At 28.6% G+C, this 13294-nt stretch overlaps 1 protein-coding gene and 1 non-coding gene across 2 annotated transcripts; one reads left to right on the top strand and one right to left on the bottom strand.

The window, feature by feature from the left end:
• Positions 1-3552: 3552 nt before the first annotated feature.
• On the bottom strand, positions 3553-11511 carry LOC130802179 (agamous-like MADS-box protein MADS2). The gene is made up of 8 exons (XM_057666105.1): positions 10920-11511; positions 6703-6781; positions 6123-6184; positions 5847-5946; positions 5265-5306; positions 4765-4806; positions 4536-4675; positions 3553-3859 (listed from the first exon to the last, which is right to left on the bottom strand). The coding sequence occupies exons 1-8, from the start codon at positions 11102-11104 to the stop codon at positions 3760-3762; spliced, it is 750 nt and encodes a 249-aa protein (XP_057522088.1). The 5' UTR covers positions 11105-11511; the 3' UTR covers positions 3553-3759.
• TRNAE-CUC (transfer RNA glutamic acid (anticodon CUC)) lies at positions 6848-6920 on the top strand. The gene has a single exon. It is a non-coding gene; the product is annotated as a tRNA-Glu (tRNA).
• Positions 11512-13294: the final 1783 nt, after the last annotated feature.

Genomic DNA, 13294 nt, shown 5'->3' on the forward strand with positions numbered 1-13294 from the left:
CCTCAATCTAAAGATGTTAAAGTTAGGGTTTATGTTTTGGGGGAAAAGGTTGAAACTAATGGTATTTGAAATGGTGAATCGCATAAATAGGCGTACAACAGCCTTAAAACTTCGAAATTAACGTTTGCTAACGTTTTGCTAATGTTTTATGTGCAAAAAGATCACGGTGAAACAATTTGGTAAACCTCAGGGTTACCCAATGGATGTTTTAAAAGTTTTGATTACCACGTAATAAACTAAAAATCTCAGGATTAGTGCGTAAAATTTCCAAAACTTTTATTTGTTCAGTTCGGTTCCAACTTAATGGTGGTTCATAAAGAATTTGTTTAGTCTTATTCTATTGTGATAAAATTCTCTTATACTCTCTTCAAAGACTTCAACTTTAAAAAGCATTGTTTTGGTCGAGGAGAACCTTATTAGGAATCAAATTTTGATCTTTAATTAGAAAGTTTGAAGGAGGTTCCCTTTCCATTAAAAGGGCTTGATTAGTAAAAAGATACCTATAACCATTTTGATGTCTTGGAGTATACTATAATTTACTAATTTATATACTTTTTATTTCAGAATAAAAATAATCTAGTGCAGGTAAGCGTGGAAGAGAATACCAATAACTATTTGATGTCTAGGAGAATCTTTGACCGTTAGATTAATTCTTGATTTTTAAATGTATCAATTTACTATTATAATTGTGGAAATGATAACAAAAACTTATAAATTTAGTGTCAAAATCTTGGAACAAGTTTAATGTTTGGAAATCATCTCAACCATAATTTTAAATTGCTGATTCGAGATCTAAAATATATTATATATTCAATCGGAAACCATTAAAAATTAGTTGAACCCTTTATAGTTATGAGTTAGGAGTATATTTTATGGTTGCTTGGGAATAACGCATCCATCATCAACTTAACTCAAAAAAAAGCCATTCATCAAATTCTCTCAAAAGTCTTGGATAATATTTCATGGCTTGATTCAAGGATATCAAAGCATATGTTCTGTAGTGGTCCATATACATAAAGGAGTACAAGCTAGAGTCTATTATATTGCATCTCTAACTGTACTAAACTTTGAGTGAAAAAAGCCAATGGTTAGTTGAATATAAAGGGTTACTTGTGGTCCTTCAATTAGGTAGTTAAATTAGAGAATCGAGACTTTTCTTAGTTTGAATAAGCACTACTTTGTTCAATGTAAGGTCTTGAACTTGATTGTCTTAAAAGATAAATAAATTTGTTATTGTTATCGTCATAGTATACAGTGTATTATCACACTTATAGAAATTATGTTCAGACTCTGGGAGACAGATTTTGGGAGGGATGAAAGATGACAACCCATACTTATAAAGAAGAATTCAGCCAAAGAGTCCCCGACTCGAGAAAGACGCCCACTAGAGAGATTCGTAAACAAATAAATTAATTATCCTAAACAAATACTACTAGCTACACCATGGAAAGATCAAATAAGCACTCTTTAAGATTAAATTGTAGGGTATTAGGCGACCATAATTCAAAGCATGCATAAAATACATTAATTTACTTCATATAATACCTTAATTTGTTCGCTTAATTTCACTTTAATCACTATCTTTGGATTCTTAGACATTTTAAGTTTGAGGGACCATTGAAGCAACTTGGGATATTTTTTATAAAAAAAATAAAGAAAAAAGTGGATTAAATTTTAATTGTTTTAGGGCTTTTTTTATATCCCCTAATGGAATACATAAAGCTCTTAAAACTAGTTCTATTTCACCTAATTGACAGTACATAATTTCTTTTGTGAAGAAGTTAATAATAATTATATTAGGTCTATGAATTTAATATTTAATATCAATAATAAAGTATTATGAAAGAAAATATCAGTATTAATTAACAATTTATAATGAAATATAGGAATAAGATTAAAAGGATAACCATTTGAGAATAATTGATTATAAGCATAAATTACTAACCATCTAAGACTTTAGGGATTGCATCACTAAAAAAAATAGTAGAATATTCAAAAACTTTATGGATGTGTAAATAGATGGTGACGAGTTTGAAACAAACTCAATCTATATCTAACTGAATGGTTATTTAATTTATAATTTGACTAGTCAATTTTACTTTTAATTGATTTGAAATCTAATCAATCCAAAATATATTAAGGGGTCATAAATTCATAATTCAAAAATTTTGAATTGCAACTAGAAAATGTTGGAAAAATTAAGTCAAATTCGACCAGGATATAAACTCGACTTTTTAACTTTTTTTTCAAAATTTTCCAATTTAAATAACAAATTAAAGATATTCATATTGTATAAAATGGTTACGTTAATAAAAAACATAAGTTGATGATTGGATCCCTGTAGTTTGTTATATTTATATGTTCTAGTATACCTCCTCAGTGAAATTTCACACAAGACAAGATGTAGTATAAATCATTAACATATTATTGTATGAGACGGTCTCACCGAGTGACACTCTTTATACTTGGGTTAAATAGTCTATCTAACATCTATAATTGGAAAATAGACTTCTTATTTAACGTCGTCTTATCGAGAGAGGGTCCTATTTCTAAATCATTTAGCTTTTACGCACAAGGGTCTTGTGTTGTACCATATCCCATTACCCATAGGCCATACCTAACCATGGTACAAACCACCAAACTAACACGAGTCAATACCCCCTAATTTTGTGGATATTGTTGGTAAATGAACATGTGCTGTAAATTATTTCATCAAATTCTCTCCAATCAGTTTGGACATGCATGTGATTAGTGGGCCGATGCCCAATGAGCCCAATATTGTCGTTATATTGTGGGCCCTATTTGGACAAAGTGAACTTTCAAATTATGATGAGATTACTCATTTGGATTCAATAATTTTACTAAAGCACAAATTATTGTGAGAGGCGGTCTTTCTAAAAAATGCATTTGATATATATGCTAAATAGTCCAATTAATACAAATTAAAAAGAAAATAAGAGTGTGGACTTCTTGTTTTGAGGTCCTCTCTTTGAGGGACTGTCTTTCACAAGAGTAGCTGTTACTAAAGGGTGGAAGACTATAATTTAGTAAGATGGCATAATTAAGAGAAGAAACTCATATTTTCATAGTTTGTATTAGTCGAGCTATTTAACCCATGTATAAAGTACATCTCATAATGACACTATTCATAAACAATTTGGGATAACACAAACACCATTGTTTTTTTTTTTTGAACTTTGTTTTTCACTATCCCAAACAATGGTGTTTCATAGAGGTGTTCAAAATAGACACAAACTGATGTCTAAATGCCTTGGTATAAGTGAACTAACTTCAAGAATAGAATCATAATGAAGTAAAAACAAACGTGTGGATAGGACCTAATTTTGACTTAATCTAAAGTATCTGACCCGAATCCGATCTAGTAGCCGAAATACACAACTCTAATGTGTCTCATAATCCTTTTCCTCCTTTTTCTCAACAACTTCACAAACACTCGATAACAATTAGTTTTAGGTCATGACACAAAAACATGAACATTGCATCTAGTCACTCAAACAAAAACTAATATACAAAGATTTAAAAGCTACATTAAGAGGATCCATAAAAATTCCATAACAAAATAAATCAAAATAACAAGAAAAGTTAAATTAGAATGATCCATAAAAAGTGTCTCATACTAATGAGAATTATTATAATAAGTTACACTTGCACACACTAGTTGATGGAATAATTAACTTATACAAACCTTAATTAAGTTTTACATAGGGCAAATTAGTTAGCTTGCCCTTCTTCAATGCATTAACTAAAGCATCCACCTTGCATCCATCCTGGTAAGAAACCAGATACTTGAGCATGTGTTGTTGCAACATTCATCTGCTCAGAAGTTTCTTGATTATACCTGCATATAATAATTAATTAAAATAGTATTATTAAGACTTCAAAAATAAAATAATTTCTTTTCGAGAAAATTTTGTGGAGCCGGTGATTTGGATCTACAAGAAAAACAACATATCTTTACCCCAATGCTAAGTTGTTTCGGCCTACATAGAGTTGGAAGGTGAATACACACAACTTTATCGTTATATTGACAAAGCAATTGTTTTTTTGAGGAAATTTAGTCTTTTTGGTGAGTAGATTTTACCCACCTCGATCTACAATAACAATATGTTTTAACCTAATGCTCAGTTTTTTCTACCTAGGCAGAGTTTGTGATATAAACATGTGATTAACAGTTCAGTTGTTTTCAAATGACTTTTGATCACATTATGCACTCGTATCTTATCTTAAACGAGATTTTCGATTTCTCTTGTCTTAACAAAGCAGTTATTTTTAATTGACGTACGATAGCATAATTATTCATACGTCATTTAAACTTTGCAACAACGTGTCTTTACCATAATACTAAGTTGCTTCTACCTATACGGGTATTGGATAAACGCAACCTTATTTCCAATTGCAAATATCATTTGTAATTTCATATTAAAAAAACACTACTTCAAATTCATTATAATGAAAAATTAAAGAACTGTAAATTTTTGGCTATCGATGGAGTTTGAAAATGGATGGAAAATTACCCTATTTGCAAAGTAGGATTGCAAGCCAGAGGTTGAAAAAGGCCAGGAGATTGAGTATGTTGGGGCTGTCCAAAGTGAACATTTTGGTCAGAACCATCCCATTGTCTGAATTGAGTATCCTTAACAAGAATACGATCAAGCTGTCAAAACATAAATAAAAAATTTAATAATCTTATGATACTTATACAATAATTAATGTATAAATACAATTATGTATGTATATATTTACCTCAGTCTTTAAAGCTTTATTAGCTTCCATTAGTGCATGTTCCTGTACAAAATATTGTTATTAATTGTTAGAGCATATAACATATTTTGGGACGTAAATGATAAGCTTAAATAGCTTTTGATTGAGTTTGTTCTTGACATGGATTCAAAAGCCAGCATGACAAGAGATCACGAATTCGAATCTCAAACACCCCTCATTTAATTGGAATATTTAGCGTCAGGTATGACTATATGAGGAGAGCATGTGTCACATCCACACTTCTAACCCAAAAGACTCTCGTGTGACGAAGCGTGTTAGAGTATATAACATATTATAGGGCTTTAACTTTTCTAACATTAATTTTAGTGAATTTTAGTATAATATAATGTCAACTACAATAATAATGCTAAAACCGCAATCCAAAAACTTTGGAGTCGACTATATTGGATGCCATATAAATTCTTCTTCTCTATTTATTTCGTGTGTAGTATTAACCAAACAAGAAAATAAATTAAAATTACCTTGTTTTGGAGGTCAGTAAGTTGATCAAGCATTGATTGAGTCTACACAAAAATAAGCAGAAATTCATAAACAAGTCTGAAGTTAGTGCATGATCTTGAACAGAAGAAACCTAACAAGAATATGAACTACATTATTTTGTCATTTTAATAGTTGTAAAAGAATCATAAATTGGTTTTGTAGTTGAAAATTTTTACTCTTTGTAAAAATAAAAATTGTAGTAACTGATCCGTGATAGTAAATATCATATACAACTATACTAGGGGCTTAGGGGTGGATTCCCATTGTATTGCATTTATTATTGCGGCGATTTTATGGTTATCATAAGGTGTTCATTCGGATCAATAATTGATATGGGTTAGGTGTTTAGTGTCAGTTTAAAATCAGGTTTGTGTCCATATTGGTATTTACAAAATTGTAACTCTATTTATAAAATCACGTCAAATCAGGTTTGGTTACAAAATTGGATAAGCATCAAATTGTAGAGTCTGTTTTGAATACATTTAGTTAATCCAACCTTTCTAATATACATAGATTATAGGGTATAACAAACAAAAATGTTGTGTCAAAAAGAATTTGATTACCTTAGTAGACCTAATTTGCTTCAATGAAGCTTCCAATTGCCTTTCAAGTTGATCAAGCTCCTTTACATTTAAAGGCCCTAAATCCTCTCCAAGCAAATTCCTGAATTACAATATAAAATATATAAATATACACTCATTACACATTAAATTAACTTTTTGTGAAATTTAATATTTTTAATAGAATATATAACATATCATAGAGGCTTATCAGAGTTTAATTAACGAGAAGCTTCGTGTAATGATAATATTTTTTAGCAAAAACTTTTGAGAATATACCTTTGACTTCGTTGGAGTGATTCATATTTTGTCTTCAACTTCAAGTATTCCCTATAGCTGCTCTGTTAAAGTTGAAAAAAAGCATCAATGACTAAAATATATATAAATAATACAACACCCTTAAAAATTATAATGTAAATGAGAAACATGATTAATAACTACAGAAATATGTTATAAAATTATCTTAAAAATTATATTGACATGAGAGGGGCACCTAGGTCTACCATCAAACATTTAGACGCACAGGTCTTCTTATTTATTTTTGAACTCAAAGTGGAAGATAAAAGAAACCCTAAAAACTTAAAGGTTATAAATAAAATGACTTTTTTTTTATATTGTTGATATTTTAACATTTTTCAAAAGAGTCCTAATAAATCATATTATACATAAAAAAAAATGTAAATTATACGTAAATTAATTCAAGTTAATTCAACCTTTTATATGAAAATACATTTTTTGGGCCCGAAAAATTTGGGGCTTTGAGCGATATACTGTTTTGCTCTTACTAATTGACGGCTATGGGCACAAGCTTTGTTAAAAAAGAGGTTTAAGAATAAAGTTAAGGAATGAAGTTGAATACCTCAAGCTCTTTGGATGGCTTGTTGATTTCCACTGCTCCATAGTTACACTTTTGGTATCGCTCAAGTGTTTTGAGCATGCTGCACATATAAAATCATTATAAGTAACAAGAATATTTATCAACGAGATGCGAGAACAATCACAAATCCGTTGTAGTCTAGTTGGTTAGGATACTCGGCTCTCACCCGAGAGACCCGGGTTCAAGTCCCGGCAACGGAAATTTTTTCTAAATTTTTTTTCTGATTTATAGGTCCTTTAGGCATGATTTACCACGATCTTGTCTAGTAAAAACAGTACTTGCTCCAACTGAGACAAGAGCCATAATAAAGAAATACAAAGAATTAATATAAAAAAAAATTACAATTTTTATTTCGGCAAAACCATCCAAAAATTATTAGTTTCATTTGTTAAATAAATGATCAAAAATCAACCACAAATGAGTCATATTCATGATCAAGGAATTTTAAATCCAGCTTTCTTGAGGCTATGATACGAATCATTTGATTTAGAACTCAATTAATTATAACATACAATATAGAAGAATGACGACAAAATTGATTCTACACGCATAGAAAAATAAGTTGTTTAGCTTATTATATACTCCCTCCACACCATTTTAGTTGTCACATTTCCTTATTTGGCAAAATCATTTTAGTTGTCACATTTCTATTTTTGTCAATTTTTTTTACCTAAATATCCTTAGTTCACACACGTAATTACGAATATACCTCCATATACCTTACTTAACTAACTACCCTTCACTACTTATCCAACTACCACCTTTTTAGTTGACCCCACATCACCTTTAATAACCGTGCAATGGGACAACTAAAATGGTGTGGATGGAGTAATATATTATATTCCCCTTGGCAAAACATTATATGCATGATAAGATTATAAATTTAAATTAAGTATATGAAGTAGGGTGATGCAAGCTGAGATTGATTAATACCAAGCCTAGACCCATTTATTATGAAGATATGATAGGTTTATGAGTTATTTAATTAAAAGAATTTGTATTATCATTTATCAGATATTATCCAAAAGATCATGGGATGATACCTGAATATACTAACTTTTTCATGCTGATTGTTTACTAGAACAAGCTACTATATACTCAAGGAGGAGTATCAAGACTTGAGAAGCATTTGAAAAAGTCACATCAAGGTCACATATTGTAATTAATTATATAGACAAGTAAATTTTTATTAGATTATCTGAAAATGTAGTTTTTAAATATGATATATTTGAAATTATTACATTTATGTAACCGAAGATATTAAAGATTTAAAATAATATAAAAATCAATATGGATGCAAAATCGTACCCGATTATGAATAGATTTCGAAATACCTAACTAGAAATTTACCCGATGACCAATGAACAAATGAAGATCCTTAAATAGGATCGGAAAAAGTATCTCATAGTGATTGACAACAATGGATGCCTTGTTATACACTTAAAGCTAGCTAAGAGAGGTGGAGACTCGAGCATAAGTACTAGGGAAACAACCATATATGTGGTTCAATGAGTAATACCTAAATAACATAATCAAAGCCACACGTAATAATGTCAAAATCTTGATTTCAATAATATTGAAATATAAACCGAATAAAATGTAGAAAATATTATTAAAACATAGTGTTTTCAAATTAAAGACATTATAGACTACTCGTCAAATATACTTTTTCCGTCTTTTATTAATTGTAATATTTTATCTCAACTTTCTTTTATTAGTTATAACATTTTCTCTCAAAGATGTGAGTTTTTTTTGAGAGTGATGTTGAAACTAATAACAAAAGTATAAGATTGATTTAAAACACATAAAACAGATAAAGCTAGAGCCACATATTACCTTATATGTAATACTTAATTCATCAATCCTTAAGAAAACATTTCAATAAAATGCCAAATATCAGACAATATATGATCAACCAATGAATTAATACAATTATATATGCGGTTATTATGTCAAAGGTATCACAAACTATAGGGGCATTACTTTAGGGTTTCCCAACTTACACAGAACAATTAACTTTCAGGTGTATTTGAATAAAAAAAAAAATATGAGAGGGATTTAGTGGGGCGAAAGATTTCTTGTTTGAATAACAAAATAGGAAAAAAGACATTTGGAGGGAAGGTATTGAATGAATAGTTTTGTTTAAAGTCTCAATCTCTTCAAAGTTGAAAACATTTAGACGAAAAACTTTGTCTCCAGTATTTTCCCTTCTTTTCTAAACAAACAAAGTTACTTATCCTTCCCTCTTACTCTTTTTCATCCTTTATTTTTGCTCCAAAATTGCTATTCAAACAGATTGACGGATCGCACTGGAAATAAAACTAAAGGGAAATTTGTTTTAATAAAAAATCATTGATACAAATTGGTAAAAGATTTGAACTTCAGCTGAAAACAAATCTCAAATTTGCTTATTTGAATGGAACATTTGCTAATTTTTACAAGTAGAGAAAGCTGAGCATAAAACAAAGGGATTGTTTCATGATGAACCTAGAAATTCTCCTTACAAAAAATTAAAAAATTAAAATCAAAACATAAAACATTTAATGGATAAAGATATGCAACAATGTAATAACATGAACTTCACTAAAATAGCAGCAAACATCATATGACATAAAACAAAGCTGCAAAATAAATCAAACCCATCAATGTTACCTAGATGGTTAAATTTTAGAATCATTCCACAATAAAACTTGACCAAAAATATTTTTTTTTAAATGAAAAAAAAAAAAAAAAAAAAATATATATATATATATATATATATATATATATATATATATATATATATATATATATATATATATATATTTACACGTAGAAGTTTGATTTTCACCATCTACGTACGGAAACAACAATTTTTTCACCCTTTAGATGGTATGAGATTAAAAAAAAATTTTTAAAGTTAAGTATAATTATCTTTAAGGTTAACTTTTTTGTTTTATTATAGTATTATCTTATTAAGGATAAAGTTTTTGTTAATTATTGTTATTAAGAAAATTAAGCGTGCTTAGACATCACAAATTATTGGGGCTACATTTTAGGGTTTTAAGGCCAAGATAATGGAAGTCACAAATACTCCATAAATATCCCAAAAAAATCTGTATAAAAGGCTCTATTGAACTATAGAAAAGCTAATTGCTAAGATACAACAACAAACCTAGAGCTTTAATCTCAAAATATAAGAGACGGAAATACGAATCAATATATTTATTCTAAGATTAATATGTTAAAATTAGACAAAAGAAAATTGATTATATTCCCCTATTATCAAAATTTGATGCATTAAAATTCTACTATAATAAAAAAAAATGTTGAATACTTGTAAGTTGTAATGAAAGACTAACTTTGAGATCTGATTTTATCTTTTCTTTTCCGTCCCAATATTCTTTGATTTATAAAGCCTTAAAAGTAGGTTTTAATTTTTAAAAAAATCTTAAAAAACATGTTAATTAAATTTTGTTATGAAACAAAAGGGGGAAAATTGTTGAAATATATAATATTTGAAAATCTTTCCTACAACAAAATAAAACTTCATAAACTTAACTCAAAAAAGCTATTAATCAACAATTAAAGATGAAGATAATCTAAAACAAATGGCTGTTTTTTAATCATCCTAGACTCCTAGCTAGCAACATTTAAAAACCCCTTTAAAAAGGATATAAATCACAACAATTAAACATTTAATGAAAAAAAGAATACACCATGTAATAACCTAAATTTCAACACAACATATCACTTAAAATCAAACAAAGCTACAAAACTAAAGATCTAACACAAACCCATCAAAAAAATTATCTAGATCTTTAATCTAATTAGTCATTTCACAAGATCTTTAATTTTTTGCACAAAAAAAATACTTCTATATGCTTCTTCAGTCTCGTTAAATTTGCTACACAACAACCGAAAAATTAACCGAAAAATTATCACTTTGATTAGTAATATAGCAAATTGAAACGAACAGATCGAACGAAGAGTAATTAACACTTAATAATAACAATTATAATTTATGTGATTGTTTTTAAAAGTTCATAAATAGTTCAGATATAGTGAAGACAAAGGAAAGCTTCAAACTTTATATACCATATAAGGAAAGTATACATTTGATGATGTAGAAATAAAAACCCAGATCTCAAAAATAAATATAAAAGATCAACAAATTTAATTAAATGAAAAAGAATTAATTAATTAATTTAATTAATTACCTTGCTCCACTACAGAATTCATAGAGTTTTCCCCTATTTGAGAAAATAATTAGAGCAACTTCAGCATCACAAAGAACTGAAAGTTCATAAGCTTTCTTCAACAACCCATTTCTTCTCTTTGCAAAGGTAACTTGCCTATTTATTTTATTTTCTATCCTTTTTAGCTCAACCCTTCCTCTACCCATAATTAAAAATCAAATATTTTTTTACTCTTTTTGTTATATAATTAAAAAAAGACTATTTTTTTAGTTGGGTTTTTTTTTTTTTTTTTACTTAAATATATAACTTATTTCTTGTCTATAATACTTATGCTAAATCTTTCCCTTTTTTCTTAGACAAACACTCCAAATTTGTGATAAAATGAAAACTAGTAGTAAGAAAAAGGTTGAAACCCTAATACAAAGCTAAGAAGAAACATAGAAAATTGAGAAAAAATGAGAAAAAATAGGAATGGAAAAAGAAAGATTAAAGTTAGCAAAGATTTTAGATGAGAATTGAGAAGAGTTTTTTTTTGGTAATATGAGGTCTACCCAAGAAGAGAGAAGTGAAGGTTAGGGTTGGTATAATGAGTTCATTCTATTAACTCATGGATGTTGTTGTTTGTTAACATACTTGTTATATAAAAATTTTCCACACCATGTAATTTGATGCTTTTTTCTATTTTTATGCTTTCCTCTCTACTACTACTTTTTTTTTATCTTTTGTTTATTACATGCTTGATGGGTGCGTGAAGAGCAAATTCCTTTGCATGTACGTTGAAAGATTGTGATTATGAACTAAATGATGACATGAAGATGAAGTTTATCACCATGATCGTACTCAGTGTATTTCGCTCATAAAACGGTGCATTTTAATTAAGTTTAGATAAAAAATTATGTTCATTTATCTAAGTATGTGTAGGGGCAAATCTAGAAATTTAAACTAAGCAGGTCAAATAATCATCATCATTGTCATATATTCTAGTATATTTCGCTCATAAAAAGTTATGATCAGGGTATATGTTTAAGGATGCCGATTAGATGATGACAAAAGTTGCAACCAGTGAGACTTTCGGCTCGAAAACAATATGCAAAAGAAAATAGAGGGTCAAATAAGCAATCATCATCATACTCAATGTATCTCGCCCATAAAAAACTATAGTAATATAAAAAGATAATCATAATCCAATGATCGATACACTAACAAAAATTCAATAGAGCAAGTATATTGCATTGACCTTCGACCAGGGTCGAGCCTTCCGTGCCGTATGTACCGTTGCCACTGATTACATGTTTAACTTATTGCAATAAATTTAACTTATTAGAATTTAATCTAATTTACTATGTGAATTAAAACTAATTAAAACAAAAAAATTATTAAATTTGAAATTGTTCAAGTATTTTAATATCAAGAATGACATAGTGAGTCTATTGCCTTACAAAAAACACCTTATTATAATTTAATAATGTACATACTTTCACTTTTATATTTTCTTTTTAATTTAATTAATTACTCTCGGACCTCGTAATCTAGGTTATACTATAAGTTGAACTAAATTGAATTGAAATAACCACCAATAAACAAATAACTGGCATGACGACAACACTGTATAGACGGTGAAAAATATAGTCGCCAAGTGCTACAATCAAGCGACAAACAACTTTGGCATCCCTATTTTTTATAAAAAAGGGTGATGAATTGATGATGAATTGACGACTATTTTGATTAGCTATTCGGACGAATATGCCCTAGCTTGGGTTGCAAAATATTTCCTACATGTAAATATTAAAAAAGTTATTATTATTATTATAAATTATAATAACAATGTTCATGGCACACTTATCTAACTACTACAATAATGCGTGTCATTAAGAGGTGTAAATGATTATCCAAAAGATTAGCACTAATCTTGTTATTTTCTTCCTTGAACTTTTGTAAATATGAGTCCACAATTGGGTTTAAAATAAGTGGTCATTATTCTAATCTCATCCATCATCTTACTAAGATAAGAAATACGTTTAAGCTAAATACTCAATTAAAGATAGTTAGCTACTTGAAAACAATGACTCATTCACTCTCTAGGAATTGGTATTCATATTTGCTTTGAAGGGTCATTTGAAGATCACAAATTGTAAGCCGAGAGAAGGAGACAAATTAGTGAAAACTGAGTTTAAATTGCTTTTAAAGAAAATAATATATGCTCTGTTGGAGATAAGGTCTGATATGTAGGATTATAGATGCATATAGTGGAATTACAAGAAACTATTTTTTAACATCTATACAACATTGCATGCATATCATAATGTGAATTATCAAAATAAAGTAGTATATTATACCTTTGATGCGTGAATTCCACGTTATATTATCGAGTATGAAATATCCAAAATAGAGATGAT

The sequence above is a fragment of the Amaranthus tricolor genome, chromosome 16, assembly GCF_026212465.1.
Source record: "Amaranthus tricolor cultivar Red isolate AtriRed21 chromosome 16, ASM2621246v1, whole genome shotgun sequence".
Classification (NCBI taxonomy): Eukaryota; Viridiplantae; Streptophyta; class Magnoliopsida; order Caryophyllales; family Amaranthaceae; genus Amaranthus; species Amaranthus tricolor.